Source organism: Oryctolagus cuniculus, chromosome 10 (genome assembly GCF_051225735.1).
Source record: "Oryctolagus cuniculus isolate XC-2025 breed Fujian yellow rabbit chromosome 10, ASM5122573v1, whole genome shotgun sequence".
Taxonomy (NCBI): Eukaryota; Metazoa; Chordata; class Mammalia; order Lagomorpha; family Leporidae; genus Oryctolagus; species Oryctolagus cuniculus.
This window is the reverse complement of record NC_142876.1, coordinates 98,431,200-98,448,610: the sequence shown is the minus strand read 5'-3', so window position 1 is coordinate 98,448,610 and position 17,411 is coordinate 98,431,200. Positions and strand designations below refer to the sequence as shown.

The 17,411-nt window shown below is 42.3% G+C and overlaps 1 protein-coding gene across 45 annotated transcripts in view; it reads right to left on the bottom strand.

Moving 5' to 3' along the window:
• PBRM1 (polybromo 1) overlaps nucleotides 1-17,411 on the bottom strand; it is a 134,869-nt gene that overhangs the window by 75,779 nt on the left and 41,679 nt on the right. For all 45 annotated transcript variants that reach the window (XM_070050738.2, XM_089306120.1, XM_089306123.1 and 42 more), the window contains 5 exons: nucleotides 16,189-16,287; nucleotides 13,080-13,165; nucleotides 12,322-12,417; nucleotides 11,233-11,324; nucleotides 8,770-8,983 (listed from right to left, as the gene is read on the bottom strand). In XM_070050738.2, the coding sequence (XP_069906839.1) occupies nucleotides 8,770-8,983; nucleotides 11,233-11,324; nucleotides 12,322-12,417; nucleotides 13,080-13,165; nucleotides 16,189-16,287 (587 nt within the window). The remainder of the gene's footprint in view (nucleotides 1-8,769; nucleotides 8,984-11,232; nucleotides 11,325-12,321; nucleotides 12,418-13,079; nucleotides 13,166-16,188; nucleotides 16,288-17,411) is intronic.

The window sequence follows — 17,411 nt, the reverse complement described above, 5'->3', positions numbered from 1 at the left end:
CAGGTAAAGCCACCGCAGCCCATATGGGTGCCGGTTCAAGTCCTGGCTGCTCCGTTACCGATCCAGCTCTCTTCTATGGCCTGGGAAAGCAGCAGAAGATGGCCCAAGTCCTTGGGCCCCTGCACTCACGCAGGTGACCTGGAAGAAGCTCCTGGTTCCTGGCTTTGCATTAGTGCAACTCCAACCACTGCAGCCAATTGGGGAGTGAATCAGCAGATGAAGATCTCTCCCTCTTTCTCCCTCCCTCCCTCCTTCCCTCCCTTTTATTAATCTTAATAAAAAAAGACACTATCACTATTACTAACAACTTTCAGGAAGGCTTTATACTTGGTAAAAAGTGAAGAATCAGTGTTTGCTGGAACTCTAAGAATTTACACAACAAAGACTTGGAATCTTTAGGTTGAAGCGCCTGTATGCTAGTAATCAAAATCAAAAACAGTATTAAGAATGACAATATGTGTAAAGAGCTTCACAGAATGTAGAGATTTCCTACTCTAAGAATGGCATTATTTTGATTCCTCTACTTAAAATTTCTCAAAATTATATTAGGATTCTGTGTAATGCTTAAAGAAACAAATACTAGAGAACATCTGTAGGATGAAGTAAAAAAAAATAACTCAGCACAAACTCAGCTTTTGGTACCAACTTACATGGCCAGCACTCGGAGTTTAGATTACAGCCCATGCTTTATTGCTGCCAACTCAAAGGATGATGTGCTGGGTGTTTTTGACACCCACAAAGAAGACTGAAAACCCAAACTTGTAAATGACAACCTATAAGAAATCTGCAAATATTTACCAGGCTAATGGGAATCATGAGTGGCAGGGGGAAGGAAAGGAAAAACATGCAAAAAAAAAAAAGGGGGGGGGGGGACAAACTTCAGTGTGAGTGGTATGTGGAACTACAGTGGCTCCTGCTCACTCTTCCATTTCTGTTGCTTTTGGAAACTCACCTGTCTTCCTTCTGTAGTCTTTCCTTCCTAGAACTATAACACACACTATGAGAGAGATTAGCCACGTGGAGCTATTAAAATTAAAACTAGGGGCCGGCATTGTGGTGTAGTGGCTGAAGCCACCACCTACAATGCTGGCATTCCATATTGGTGCCACTGCCAGTTTGTGTCCCAGCTGCTCCAGCTCCCTGCTGGTGCCCTGGAAAAACTGGCACAGGATGGCCCAAGTGCTTGGGCCCCTGCACCCACATGAGAGGCCTGACCCAGCCCCAGCCATTGCAGCCATCTGGGGAATAAACCAGCAGATGGAAGATCTCTCCATCATTGTAATCCTGACTTTCAAATAAAATAAAATAAATAAATTAAAACTGAATAAAATTTAAAATCTAGAGCTTCAATTCTATCAGCCACATCTGAAGCACTCAAAAGCACATGTGACTAATGGTTATCACATTGGACAACATAAATAAAAAACAGTTCCATAATTATAGCAAATTCTGGAGGACAGCACTGCCCTAGACTTCCCTGTTTTTCTATAAAATGCATTGATGGAAGAGAAACCAGGCACGGCAGGTCTATCAAGACACCTCTGGCTCAGTGCCCTTGGAAGGAAATCAGATATCCTAACAGTTCACCTTTCAAACTTCAATATGTTAGCAGCAAGGCCTTAAACCATGTTCCTATTCTTCATACTGCCCAACTTGCATGCCAAGAGTGGAGGAGGAGTCAGCGCAGTTGAGTACTGGATAAAGCTGCTGCCTGCAGTGCCAGCATCCCATGCGGGCACCAGTTCGAGTCCCTGCTACTCCACTTCTGATCCAGCTCCCTGCTATGGCCTGCGAAAGCAGTGGAAGATGGTGCAAGTCCTTGGGCCCCTGCATCCGCTTGCGAGACCAGGAAGAAGCTCCTGGCTCCAGATCGGCACAGCTCTGGCTGTTGCGGCCAACTGGCGAGTGAACCAGTGGATGGAAGGCCTCTCTCTCTGCCTCTCCTCTGTAACTCTTTTTTTTTTTTTAATTCTAATTTTTTGCCAGGCAGAGTTAGACAGTGAGAGAGAGACACACACACAGAGAGAGTTATAGACAGTGAGAGAGAGACAAGAGATAAAGGTCTTCCTTCTGTTGGTTCACTCCCCTAAGGCTGCTACGGCCGGGGCTATGCAGATCTAAAGCCAGGAGGCGGGTGCTTCCTCCTGGTCTCCCATGCGGGTACAGAGACCCAAGCACTTGGGCCATCCTCCATTGCCTTCCAGTCCAGCTCTCTGCTGTGGCCCAGGAAGAGGAGCAACCAGGACTAGTACCCGGTGCCCCAACCAGGACTAGAACCCAGGTGCTGGCGCCACAGGCGGAGGATTTGCCAAGTGAGCCGCGGCGCCAGCCTCTGTGTAACTCTTTCAAATAAATAAATAAATCTTTTAAAAAGTGGAGGAAACGTACAGAATTACTACTTAACTAAGCAGCATTTACATCAGAAAATTCCATGTTGGAAGAAGGTTCTAGTTAGGGGACTGAGCTAGATGAGGATTTCATTTTTCTTCCCCTGAACTAAACTGAATTTAATAAAAGAATAAGGGAAAAAAGAAACTAAGGATAAAACTTATTCAATTAAAGAGAACTTCTCAACATTTACACATTTGTACACATTTGCACATCTTTTCCAAGGCAACAAATATAAAAAACGAATTTCTAGACTATTTTCTTAGCGACTGTATTGGCATTTTTTTTTTTTTAAAGATTTTATCTATTTGGGGCCAGTGCTATGGCGCAGTGGGTTAAAGCCCTGGCTTGAACCACCAGCATCCCATACAAGTGATGATACTAGTCCTGGCTGCTCCTCTTCCAGTCCAGCTCTCTGCTGTGGCCTAGGAAAGCAGTAGAAGATGGCCCAAGTGCTTGGGCCCCTGCACCCACGTGGAGACCTGGAAGAAGCTCCTGGCTTTGGATTGGCGCAGCTCTGGCGATTGTGGCCATCTGGGTAGTGAACCAGCGGATGAAAGACCTCTTTCTCTCTCTCTGCCTCTCTAACTTTGTCTTTCAAATAAATAAAACAAATCTTAAAAAAAAAAAAAAAAGAAGATTTTATCTATTTGAGAGGAAGAGTTACAGAGACAGAGAGGGAAAAACAGAGAGAAAGGTCTTGCATCTGCTGGTTAGCTCCCAAAATGGCCACAATGTCCTAAGCTGCGCTGATCTGAAGCGAGGAGCCAGGAGCCTCCTCCAGGTCTCCCATATAGGTACACAGGCCCAAGCACTTGGGTCATCTTCTACTGCTTTCCCAGCCCGTAGCAGAGAGCCAGATCAGAAGAGGAGCAACCAGGACTCAAACCGGCACCCAAATGGGACGCCAGCACCACAGGTGGAGGCCTAGTCCACTATCCCACAGTGCCAGCCCCTGAATGTAACAGCTTTAATTTCTGTGTTATTGTAATAATGCCAAATAAACTGCTTGTATACAAGATTTCTAAAGGCTGGATTAAATAAACAGCACAAATTTTATTGATCAAATGATAGAAACAGAAGTTACAAAGACAAAACCACAAACTGTTAGTCCACCTTCTATCCCAGAATTCAGCAAGTATATAAATTTTTAATTCCTACTATGTAGAAGCTTAGTTATCCAGAATGAAGACATCAGGTAAACACTAGTTTATGCTTATCTTGACCATTAAGATATTTTGATCTGCTTCTTGACTGTATCTGGTTATACTCCAAAACTTAACTCACATCTTGGAAGTTACAAAATACCATCTTTAACAATAGTACTTATTTTTTACTATTTTTATTTCTTAGATTTATTTATTTACTTGAAAGGCAGAGTTACACAGAGGCAGAAAAATACAGAGGGAAAAAGTCTCCCATCTGCTGGTTCACTCCCCAAATGGACAAAACAGCCAGAGCTGGGGGGATCTGAAACCAGGAGCCAGGAGCTTCTTCCAGGTCTCCCATGTGGGTGCAGGGGCCCAAGGGACTTGGGCTACCTTCTACTGCTTTCACAGGCCATAGCAGAAAGTTGGACTAGAAGTGGAGCAGCTGGGACTTGAACCGGCGTCCATATGAGATGTTAGCACTGCAGGCAGTGGCTTTACCTGCTATGCCACACACACATCCCTCATGTTTTTATTTTAAACTTATTTTTAATTGAAACAAAGGCAGCACAGCTGGACCAATCAAGTCCTTTTTTCCCCACTATTTTTCCCACACAAAAGTCTAGGAAATCTTTATTGATTTCTAGAAAGTACTATATCACTGAAAATTTATGAGAAGATGTATGAAAGGAGCCAAAACATACAGGAAACATCAAGTGTCACAGAGACTGATTAAAACATAGAATACAAACTGAATGATTTTAAAAAAAGCATCTGATTTTAACTTAGGATTCTCAGTTTACTTTTCTTGAAGCTATTTATTCTTTAGAATGTTCTGAATTTTTACGATGAATATTGGTTACCTGATCTCAATTTTTATATTAGTTCAAGATCTACTTATAAAAGGTGCATGAGCTTTGTTTTTGTCTGGAAAACAGAAAGCCCAAGAATATACTACATCACTAATTTTTGTAAGCTGTCATAAAAGAGAAAAAAATAAATCTGAAAAGGAAAAAGTCTTGGTAGAATATGGGTGTTGAGGAAAATATTACCATTTTTCTCTCATTTTCTCTTTTCTTATTGTAGTAAAGCACATATAAACTTGAACATCTTGACCATTTTAAAGTACATGGTTCACTGGTATTAAATACATCCATAGTGTTGTACCATCATCACCCCCATCCATCTCCAGAATCTTTTTGCATTGTAAAACTGACCCAACACATTAAACTTCTTGCTCCCGAGAATCACCATTTTAATTTGTTTCTATGATTTTTAAAATTTAAATAGCACCCATTATATGTGAAAGGCAGAGAAATATTCATTCACTGATTCATTCCTCAAATCCCTGCAGCAGCAAAGGCCAGGCCAGGCCGGGCTAAAGTCAGGAGCCAAGAACTCCAACCAGGTCTCCCATGTGAGTGATGGGGACCTGTTCCCTCTCAGTGTCTGCATTAGAAGAAAGTGTGAAGTGGAACCAGAACTCAAATTAGGTACCCCAGTGGGGTTTGAACCACTGTGCCAGATGTCTACGTCTGCCCCATCTTATGATTTCTGAGTATCTCACGTAGTAGAATCATACAGTATTGATCTTTTTGTGAGTGAGTTATTTCACTTAGCAAAACTTCTCAAGGTTTATTCATGTTATAGCACATACCAGAATTTCTTTCCTTTTAAAAAGTCTAGGGGCAGGCGCTGTGGCGTAGGGCTAAAGCCATTATTTGGCAGTGCCGGTATCCCATATGGACAGTGGTTCAAGTCCTGGCTGCTCCACTTCCAATCCAGCTCTCTCCTGTGGCCTGGGAAAGCACTAAAAGACAGCCCAAGTCCTTGGGCCCCTGCACCTGCGTGGAAAACCCAGAGAGGGCTCCTGGCTCCTGGCTTTGGCTCAGCGCAGCTCCAGCCAACTGAGGAATGAACCAGAGGATGGAAGACCTCTCTTTCTCCCTCTGTTTAACTCTGATTTTCAAATGGATGAATAAATCTTAAAAAAATTTTAAAAAAAAGTCTATTGCTGGGGCCAGAGGCATGGCGTAGTGGGCAAAGCCACCGCATGCAGCATCAGCATCCCATGTGGGCATCAGTTTGAGTCCCAGCTGTTCCACTTCCAAACCAGCTCCGCATTAATGACCTGGGAAAGCAATGGAGGATGGCCCAAGTGCTTGGTCCCTGCATCCACATGAGAAACCTGGAAAAAGTTCCTGGCTCCTGGCTTCAGACTGCCCCAGCTCCGGCCATTGTGGCCATCTGGGGAGTGAACCAGTGGATGGAAGATCTCACTCATTCTGTCTCTCTCTCTCTGTAACTCTGTCCTTCAAATAAATAAATAAATCTTAAACAAAAAAAATCTGGAGGATTGTTTTTTAAAAAAAATTCCATCATTCTGGGGCCAGCATTGTTGTGTAGTGGGTAAAACCACTACCTACAGCACCGGCATCCCTTATAGGCATTGGTTCAAATCCTGGCTGCTCCACTTCTGATACAGTTCCCTGCTAATGTACCTGGGAAAGCAGTGGAGGATGGCCCAATTCTTTGGGCCTCTGTACCCACATGGGAGACTCAAAAGAAGATCCTGGCTCCTGGCTTCGGTCTGGCAACCAGCCTTGGCTGTTACGGCCATTTGGGGAGTAAACCAGCGGATGGGAGATCTCTGTCTCTGTCTCTGTAACTCTGCCTTTCAAACAAGATTAAAAATAAACCTTAAAAAAAGTCTATTGCTTAGACATTTTGCTTATCTATTCATCTGCTCCATGTACCAGTTATTGTGAACAATGAGGTTCTCTTTCAGAACCTGATTCAAATTCCTTTTTTCCCCTGCTTTCAATTCTTTTGAGTATATATAAAGCAGTGATATATGAAAAGTGACGCTGTGACACAGCAGGTAAAGCCACTGCCAGCAGTGCCGGCATCCCATATGAGTACCGGTTCAAGTCCTGGCTGCCCCACTTCCGATCCAGCTCTCTGCTATAGCCTGGGAAAGCAGTAGAAGACGGCCTAAGTCCTTGGGCCCCTGCATCTGTGTGGGAGACCAGGAAGAAGCACCTGTGTAGGAGACCTTGAAGAAGCTCCTAGATCCTGGCTTTGGATCACTGCAGCTCCAGGCATTGCGGCCAACTGGGGAGTGAACTAGCGGATGGAAGACCTCTCTCTGCCTCTCCTTCTCTCTGTGTAACTCTCAAATAAATAAATCTTGAAAGGAAGGAAGGAAGGAAGGAAGGGAGGGAAGGAGGGAAGGTGGGAAGGAGGGAGAAAGAGATCTTTCATCTGCTGGTTCATGCCCCTAATGCCCACAACAGCCAGGGCTGGGCCAGGCTTAAGCTGGGAATCAGGAACACCATTCAGGTCTCCCACATGGGTAGCAAGAACCCAAGTACTTGAGCCATCACTTGCTGCCTCCCAGGTACATTAGCAGGAAGCTGCATTGGAAGCACAGACAAACCACTGCTCTGATAAGGGATATAGGCATGTTGATTTAACCCACTGTGCCACAACATCTGCTCTATGCTTCAATTTTTAAAATCTATTTATCTGAACGACACAGAGAGATAGAACAGAATTTCATCCATTGGTTCACTTCCCAACTGCCACTCAGGGAAGGCCAGGCTGAAGTCAGGAGCCCAGAACTCAATTCAGGTCCCCCACATGGGTAGCAGGGAGCCAAATACTTGAGCCATCATTTATTCGAAATCAAGAGCAGGGCTCGGATTTTTTTTTTTTAATAATTGTTTTATTTATTTCAAAGACAAGAGTTACAGAGAGAAGCAGAACCAGAGAGAGAGGTCTTCAATCCAGCTAGTACAGTCCCCAAATGACCAAAACAGCCAAAGCTAAAATGATTTGAAGCCAGGAGCCTCCTCCAGGTCTCCCACGTGGGTACAGGGGCCCAAGGATTTGGGCCATCTTGTACTGCCATCCCAGGCCACAGGAGACAGATGGATCGCAAGCGGAGCAGCTGAGACTCAAACCGGCGCCTATATGGGACACCGGTATTGCAGGCGGTGGCTTTACCCATTACACCACAGTGCCAGCCCCAGGCAACACCATTTTACATTGCTATTCCCAACAGAAAGGGTCCCAGTTTCTCCATATCCTTGCCAATATTTATTATTTTCTGGTTGTTCTTGTTGTTTTAGCCATCTTAACGGATATGAAGTAATATTTCATTATGGTTGGTTGGTTGGTTTCTTTCTTTCTTTTTTTTTTTTTTTTGGACAGGCAGAGTGGACAGTGAGAGAGACAGAGAAAGGTCTCCCTTTGCTGTTGGTTCACCCCCCAATGGCTGCTGCAGGTGGCGCACCGCGCTGATCTGAAGCCAGGAGCCAGGTACTTCTCCCGGTCTCCCATGTGGGTGCAGGGCCCAAGGACCTGGGCTATCCTCCACTGCACTCCCAGGTCACAGCAGAGAGTTGGTCTGGAAGAGGAGCAAGCAGGACAGAATCCAGTGCCCCAACCAGGACTAGAACCCGAGGTGCCGGCGCCACAGGCAGAGGATTAGCCTATTGAGCCGCGGCGCCGGCCGGTTTGTTTCTTTTTTCTTTTCTTTTTTTTTTTTTACAGGCAGAGTGGACAGTGAGAGAGAGAGACAGAGAAAAAGGTCTTCCTTTGCCATTGGTTCACCCTCCAATGGCCGCCGCGGCCGGCGCGCTGTGGCCAGCGCATCGCACTGATCCGAAGGCAGGAGCCAGGTGCTTCTCCTGGTCTCCCATGGGGTGCAGGTCCCAAGCACTTGGGCCATCCTCCACTGCACTCCCTGGCCACAGCAGAGAGCTGGCCTGGAAGAGGGGCAACCGGGACAGAAACCGGCGCCCCGACCGGGACTAGAACCCGGTGTGCCGGCGCCGCAAGGTGGATGATTAGCCTAGTGAGCCGCGGCGCCAGCCTGGTTTGTTTCTTAAGATTTGTTTTTTATTTGCTTTCCCAGGCACATTAGCAAGGAACTGGATTGGAAACAGAGTAGCTGGGACTCAAACCAGTGTTCATATGGGATGCCAGCATGGTAAGAGGCAACTTAACCCGTTGTACCATGACACTGGCCCCAATTAAAATACTAATAAAAGGTGCAAGTGAAAAGATTTTTGTACTTTGCTCAATTGTAAGACAAATGAACCATTAAAATCTGAGGTAAAAAGCATTCTTTAACCTTTAAAATCTTTATCCATTCTAGGAAAGAACATGTACATTCAGGCTCAATCACAAGAAATGGATGTATACTAAGTAAGCAGAGAGACCTTACCTGATCTGTTGTAGTGATATGGGCATTTTAATTTGCTGATAATAATCAGGGTATTTTTTCTTTGAAGGCAAATGGAAAAAGGGTTCAGCTATTAGCTGCCCCTGGTTATTCCGACAGCTTCTAACAGTGTCATAAAGCTGATAAAAAGGATTTGAAACATCCATAAAGGAAGTGATGCTCTCTGCTTCTGACTCTCCTTCTTCATAACGGGCAGCTGGAAAGACAAAAAAAAAAAAAAAAAGTTTCTAAAAGGGGAAGAAAGAAATAAAGGACAGAAGAACGATAAAGCTTAACACCTTCCAGATTTAACTACGGATATTTAAAAGTAATTATGTTAAAAGAATAGCTTGTAACCTAAAGATAATGTTTAATACAACTACATGTTTAGAGAAATATTACACAAAAATAGAATGTTACAGTCTAAAAGTTAACACTGGTTTTAAAAAAACTGCAAATAATTTTAAACGTGCCTTCTTCAGAAACTTCGTGCTATGTTTGGACAAAGGGAGCAAGTAGCCATTCAGATATCTCAGAACTAAAGCAAGAATATCAAGTTTGGGATGCTATCAATTTAGACTGTGCTGATACTATCAGAGTTTAGCCTTAAGTCTCTGTGGTTTTACTCCACTGATCTAATAAGAAGAATGATATATTCCCTACTCAAAGTAATTTTGCGGTAGAAGCTAACCATAGAAACTCCCAAATAAAACACGTAATCCTTCCTACAGTAATGTAAGGCATATTGTTCATTTTCATGAATTTTATATCTTTTTCAAGATTTATTTATTTTGAAAGAATTAGAGAGAGAAAGGGGGAGAGAAACAAAGCTTGACCGACTTTCCATTCACTAGTTTGCTCCCCAGATGGCCACCATGGCCAGTGCTGGGCCAGGTCAGAGCCAGAAGCTTTCATACAAGTGTCCCAGTTGGGTGGCAGAGGCCCAAACACCTGGGCCATCTTCCTCTGCTTTTCCCAGGCCATTGGTAGGGAGCTGGGTCAGAAGTAGAGCAGCTGGGACACAAACCAGTACCCATATGGGATGCCAGCAACACAAGTGGCAGCTTTACCTGCTATGCCATGTCAACCCCTTCCCTGGATTCTTATAACAGTATCTAAGAACTATGAATTTTCTTGATGAATCAGAATAACCATAATTGTTATGTACTCCTAGGTAAGAACATTACTAAGTAGTTGTCTGTTCTGGGCCAGTGTCATGTGTAAGCACCAGTCTCAGGTAATACTAACACTGCCTAGGAAGGCACAGGAAGATGGCCCAAGCAGAACCTCTGCCACTCATGTGGGAGACCAGGATGGAGTTCCTGGCTTGTGGTTTTAGCTTTGTCCAAATCTGGTTTTTGCAGTCATCTGGGGAGTGAACCAGCAGATGAAAGATTCTTTCTGTCCCTCCCTCTGTAGCACTCCCTTTCAAATAAATAAACAGATCTTAAAAACAACAGATTTTGTAAAAAATACGAAACAATTAATTTGGTATGTCATGGTCTAATTACAAAATCATATTGTATGCTAGAATAATTCAACACATAAAAAATACCTATAGTAAAAGGAAATCACATATTGTGGTATCATACTTAAGAGAAGACAAAGAAATCAAACATACCTTAATAGCTATGGGTTATGTTTTTTTTTTTAATAAATTAACTGTGTTTACACTGATTTCTGGTGCCTAATATTGTCTACCGGCCACTGAAATGCCAATTTACCACACTGCTCTGAATGTAACTTCTATCTAACTTTAAACCATAAGCTCTGGTCAAGGAAGATGCTGGACCCCAGTGGAAACAGAAGCCAATGGATCGAAAACCTAACATGATACAGATTTCTTTCTGAGATTTCTTAACAGTTTCACAGGTATTCACTATTTATTATTATAGTTTTTTTTTTTTTTTTAAGATTTATTTATTTATTTGAAAGTCAGAGTTACAAAGAAAGAGAAGGGGCAGGGAGAGGTCTTCCACCTGCTGGTTCACTCCCTAGTTGGCCACAATGGCTGGAGCTATGCAGATCCAAGGCCAGGATCCAGGAGCTTCTTTCAGGTCTCCCACATGGATGCAGGGGCCCAAGCAACTGGGCCATCTTCTACTGCTTTCCCAAGCCATAGCATAGAGCTGGATTTGATGTGGAACAGCCAGGACTCGAACTGGCGCCCATATGGGATGCTGGCACTGCAGGCAGCTTTTCACTCACTACACCACAGCGCCGGCCTCTTATAGGTTTTAAACTGGGATCTACTATATTATCAAAACACTTGTGTTTGCAAAAGTATTTATTTCCCCAGATATGAGCTTTAACACAAAAGAAAGCAATAAGCTTTTGGTAAATCACACAACCAAATAGTACATTTTCCAAGAACCAATAACTCCAGGCTAGACCAGTCACTGCAATTTCCCTTAGCCAGAAGGAGCCATTCAGAAGGTATTTAATTCATCACATCCTAATACCTACCAGCTAACGCAGCATCCTCTTCACTTTCTGAGCCATACTGAAGTGCCATGGTAATTGCAGATAAACGACCCCCTTGGACTGTTCTTTTATTACTACAAGGAAAAACAAACAATTCTCAGACAGGAAATGGTATAATAATTTGGTTACTACATAAAAAATATGAACTGCTAACAAAACATTAATAGAAAACTAATATCTATTCAACCGCCTCCTGTGATTAATATTGTGCTTAATATTTCCCACAATTAATCTTAGCCAAGAAAAGTATTTTTTTTCCTCTCCGAAATGAAGGAGTGCTGATAGCCTAGAAAAATAAAGAAGCTACTTACAATTTACTTTTTGAGTGCAGTATAACATTCCTTACGCCCTACTTTATGGAAAATAATTACTCATTCACAGTTACTGCTTATTCTCTGCTAAGATTCTCATATGGACACAAAACCTTCTAGTTTTATTGGTAACTTCACACATTTTATTGGTAACTATACACAAGGCTTTAGCATTGTCTGAAGTGAGTGGGCCTGCTCTATGAGGGTCCTTTAAAACATTTATGGAAAATGGAATGAGGTAAGTTTGGAGTGGGTGTTTGGTCTAGCAACCCACATGCTCATGGCCCATTTCAGAGTGCCTCGGTTTAAGTACCGGCTTTGGCTTTGATTCTAGCTTTCTGCTAGTGCAGACCCTGGGAGGCAGCCGGTGAAGGCTCAGGTAGCTGGGTTCCTGCTATGCATTAGGAGAGTTATGGGCTCCCAGCTCCCAGTCTGGCCCAGATTTGACCACGGAAGGCATTCTGGGAGTGAAACAGTGGATGGAAGTTGTCTTTTTGCCTCTCAAAATAGGGGGAAAAAAAAGCTTACTTTATTGCAAAAAAATCTGAAACGCATGCATAGTTTCTCATAATACACATTTCTACTTACTTTTTAAAAACCACCCATAGCACTTCAATCTTTTAAATAAAGCATTTGATAACAAACCCCATAATAATCTAAGTATATCCAAAAATATTACTTCCAAATAGCTATCAGGCAAACATCAGTATGCCTATCCTTACACACGGGTTAGCTCTCAGACAAAACACTCTTTTCTCACCGGTAATACTTGCTGGCGGGGTTTCTGTCCTCACTAAGGCTGCCTTTACTGTGCGCAGGACCTGTCAGCCTGGTTGTACCCAAACTTGATGGAGTCCTATCCAGAGATAAGACAAGATAGTTCAGAAGCTTGATAGCTGAAATCAGAATGTTGGGTAAACAAAAGGAAGACAACTATTTTCTTCTTTTCTAAATAGAAATGCTAAAATATTCTGAACCTCTACTACACAGCAGGTTCTACTCCAGGTCATGGGGAAGCTGGAGAAAACGGACCAGGACCAGTCCTATGGGTTACAAGAGAACCTAGGGCAGAAACAAATCTCAGACTCAAAAGAAACTTTGAAAGTGGTCAGCCAATCTTCCCATTTCAGGTAGGAGAAAACAAAATCCCAGAATTAAGACTTGTTAGGACCAGCGCTGTGGCCTAGCAGATAAAACTACCACCTGCAGTGGCGGCACCTCACATAGGCACCAGTTCAAGTCCCGGCTGCTCCACTTCCAATCCAGCTCTCTGCTCTGGCCTGAGAAAGCAGTAGAAGACGGTCCAAGTGCTTGGGCCCCTGCACCTGCATAGGGGACCCAGAAGAAGCTCCTGGCTCCTGGCTTTGGATTGGAACAGCTCTGGCTGTTGTGGCCATCTGGGGAGTGAACTAGTGCATGGAAGACCCCCTCCCCCTCTCTGCCTCTGCCTCTCTGTAACACTTTCAAACAAATAAATAAATAAATCTTTAAAAAAATTTTACATATATTTTAACCTACCTTATTCGAAGACTTGACTTTGCCATCTCATGATGTTCAATTTCTGCCTTTTTCATATAAAATATTTTTTTAATTGAATTTGCATCCTGTCAAGATAAAATTATCAAATTTTTTAAAAAGAACTGAAAAAAGGAGTTTAAAATATTCTCATTCATGCATTGGGCATTTTCTATGGTGCTCTTTGTGTAAGCACCAGACTTCCTCTCAATATCCACAAACTTGCATCCTCTAACCTTTCCACAAGCTTCTAAAACATATTCATAAAGATGTCCACAATTAAAAGTTAAAATGTTCTGCATCCTTTTATAATTAGTCAAGTAATATGTAAATAAAGATCTAATGATAAAACACAACGAATTTTATTTGTATACACTGACCTACATGTTGAAACAAAGTTGTACTTCTAGATTAAAGACTATGCACATGGAGCTGGCACTGTGGCGCAATAGGTTAATCCTCTGCCTGAGGCGCCAGTATCCCATATGGGGGCTGGTTCTAGTCCTGGCTGCTCCTCTTCTGATCCAGCTCTCTGCTATGGTCTGGGAAAGCAGTAGAAGATGGCCCAAATCCTTGGGCCCCTGCACCCACGTGGGAGACGGGGAGGAAGCACCTGGCTCCTGGCTTCAGATCGGCGTAGCTCAGGCCATTGTGGCCTTCTGGGGAGTGAACCAGCGGACAGACAGACCTTTCTTTCTGTCTCTCCCTTTCACTGGTAGCTCTACCTCTCAAAAAAAAAAAAAAAAAAAGGCTATGCACATAGATTTTGGACGAATTTACTCACTTAAATAGCAGCATATTAACATATCAAATCAAAAGTTTCTCTTCTCTTTGGAATGAGATTCAGGGAAAATTAGATCAAAAGTAAAATTCTTAATCAACAATTAGTACTGTACTATGAAAATATCTCATCAAGGACTGAAAATACAAGGACCCTAGAATTCATTATTGATTTTCAAAATTTCTTAAAAGACAAATGATAAAAGTTAATATTAACTTCCAAAAATTAGTAGCAATTTTGAGCACTGGAGTCAGCATTCAGAAAGTCCAAATGGTTTTACCACCAAAAGGTCTTCTGAGTACCCTTTGCTAAGAATCTCAAAATGATATATGTATGATTAATTGAAGCCATTTCTATAAGCAACTATTCAATAACAAAACTTCTGAAAGGAAATCAGAAGAGAATGAAGCAGTCATTTTATATTGTGAATTATACCACACATTACTATTTATATTTACAAAGTTTAAATACCGGGACTAAATCAATATTTAACAAAAAAAAAAAAAAAAAAAAAAAAGGAACAAAAACTAACCTTGCCTGGCATAAGAAAAGACTTTTAGATGAATGGAGTAGAGCCAAGAATCCAAAAACAAACCCATATACCTATGGTCAACTGATTTCCAATAAGGGTGCCAAGACAGTTTAATGCGGGAAGGAATAGTATTTTCAATGTATGGCACTGGAATGATATCCTATGAAAAGAATGAATTTGGATTCCTTCCTTAACTACAGAAAAAGAAATTCAAACTGGGCTAAAGATCAGAATATAAGGGCTAAACTAAAACATTCTTGGAAGAAAACCTTGGGGGCCGGCCCCGGGGCACACTTGGCTAATCCTCCACCTGCAGTGCCAGTACCCCAGGTTCTAGTTCCAGTTGGGGCACCAGGTACTAGTCCCAGTTGCTCCTCTTCCAATCCAGCTCTCTGCTGTGGCCCGGGAGGGCAGCGGAGGATGGCCCAAGTGCTTGGGTCCCTGCACCCGCATGGGAGACCAGGAAGAAGCACCCGGCTCCTGGCTTTGGATCAGCGGAGTACTGGCCGTAGCGGCCATTAGGGGAGTGAACCAATGGAAGGAAGACCTTTCTCTCTGTCTCTCTCTCACTGTCTATAACTCTCTCTGTGTGTGTGTCTCTCTCTCTCTCTCACTGTCTAACTCCGCCTGGCCGGGAAAAAAAAAAAAAAAAAAAGGAAGAAGAAGAAGAAAACCTTGGGTTAGGCAATGCTTTCTTTGATGTGACACTTAATACACAAGCAACCGAAAAAAATAGACAAACTGGACTTCATCAAATATAAAAAAAACTTTTGTGTGTCAAAGGACAATATCATGAAATTAAAAAGAATAGGTGTGTTTGAAAATCACATATCTGATAATATCCAGAATATATACAGAACTGTTACAAGTAAAAAATAACAAGTAACCTAATTTAAAATTTGAAAATGGGCAAAGGACTTGAACAGCCATTTCTCCAAATACATACAAATAGCCAATATGCACAACAAAAGATGTTTAGCATCATCAATCATTATAGAAATGCAAATCAAAACGACAATAACATACTACTTCACACCCACTAGCATGCATAGAATAAAATAAAAACAAAAATGAAAACAAGGGTTGGTGAGCATGTGAAGAAACTTCAACAGTTTTACATCACTGGTGGAAATTTAAAATGTATTGAGCCGGCACTGTGGCATGGCAGGTAAAACTGCCATCTGCAGTGCCACCATCCCATAATGGGTGCCGGTTTGAATCCTGGCTGCTCCACTTCCAGCTCTGCTATGGCCTGGGAGAGCAGTAGAAGATGGCCCAAGTCTTTGGGCCCTGTACCCGCATCAGAGACCTGAAAGAAGTTCTTGACTCCTGGCTTTGGATTGGCACAGCTCTGCCTGTTGTGGCCATTTGGGGAGTGAACCAATGGATGGAAGACCGCTCCACCCCGCCTCTCAAATAAATAAATGAATCTTTAAAAAAATATTACTTAGCAATACAAAGAATAGAGTACTGGCACAGGATACAACATGGATGAATTTTGAAAACATGAAGAAATCGATACCACATACTGTATGAGTCTATCTCTATGAAATATCCAGAAAAGCAAACATGCAGATCATAGGTGGCTGCTTAGGACTTGGGGGGAAATGAAGAGTGATGGCTAATTGCTCCAGGTAATGGATGTGCAATTTTGGAAATATACTGTAAACCATTAAATTGTGGATTTTAAAGGAGTGAAATGTATGGTTTTTGAATTATATATCAATAAAGTAGTTCTATAAAAATGATTGACCCTAAATTAGAATATACAGATATAAAAATGGCATCAAAAAACTAACCTTGAATACTTGAGAACCAGGTTCATTATATGTTTTGGCATTTTTTGCTAGGAGATCTATATCTTTGGCCATTGCATGAATACTTTTGTAGCTTCCATTCTATAGCAAACAACAAAATACAGCAATCCCTCTTAGTAAGAGTTAATCAGTATAACCTCTGCAAAAAAAAAAGAACTCCACGTATTTTTAAGTTGTCAACATATTCCAAGATTCTGGAAAGTAATTACATAAACTATGTCATCAAGTCATTTCGCTTTTGCAGACTGTTACTACTACTCATTTACAAATAATTTGTTGCTATACATAATATTTTCATTAAAAATGAAGTTTTTAAAAATCCAACAAGGTAAAAAAGTTTTATTTAGCAAACACAAAGTGCTTATGATGTGCCAAGAATTGTTCTAAGTGCTTTATAATACTAAATCATTAAGGTGTGCTTTAGAGTGGGAAGTAAAACTCCTTCTAATTATCCGGACCAGTCAAGAACAGAGGCTACCATTTTGTAACTACCTATTGTGAGCTGTCACATCCTAAAGCTCATTCAGTCCAAAATAACCCAGGGGTATTCCTACTTTCCTCAATTTAAAAGGCAATGAAGGAGGGAGACACTCTTGGGAAAAGATACACATGACGAATGATAAAAAGTACACAATGAAGAAGACATGCTCAAGTGAGACTGAAGAAACCAAAATGAGTGAAGTGGAGGGTGGGGGAATTGTAGAACCATAAGCATAAGTTGCAAAGACAGAGGAAGGACAAGGGAGGCAGGATCCAGGGAGCCAGGCAAAGGAGAGTAATGGGTTACTTGTTAAGTGGGACCACCCAGCACCTGAGCGTCCTGATTTGGAGTGAATGCTAGGCACAGGTGACAGGGAAAATCCTACCTCCAATGAGAAAGTCAATGAGAGAAGGCTGCTGGCAAACCAGCCAGGGGAAAGGGAAACAATCACACATCAGCAAGTTCATGCTCTGGGCACTTGAGACTAAGACAACTGCCAGGGACTGACAGCAATTCATTCCTGACTTCTGCAGAGGAAAAAAGTCTGGCAGTGGAACAGCAAGCTTTCAGGGCCCACAGGGCCCACAGGGGAAAAGGACAGTAACAGCTACAGCTAATGCCTTGATGTCTCAGAGTTCTGCCCAATTTCCAAAGAATAGTTCCTTAGCCTGTAAAGAAATATGGCTGCAACCAGAGACAAAGGAAGGAAAGTGGACTCCTGACA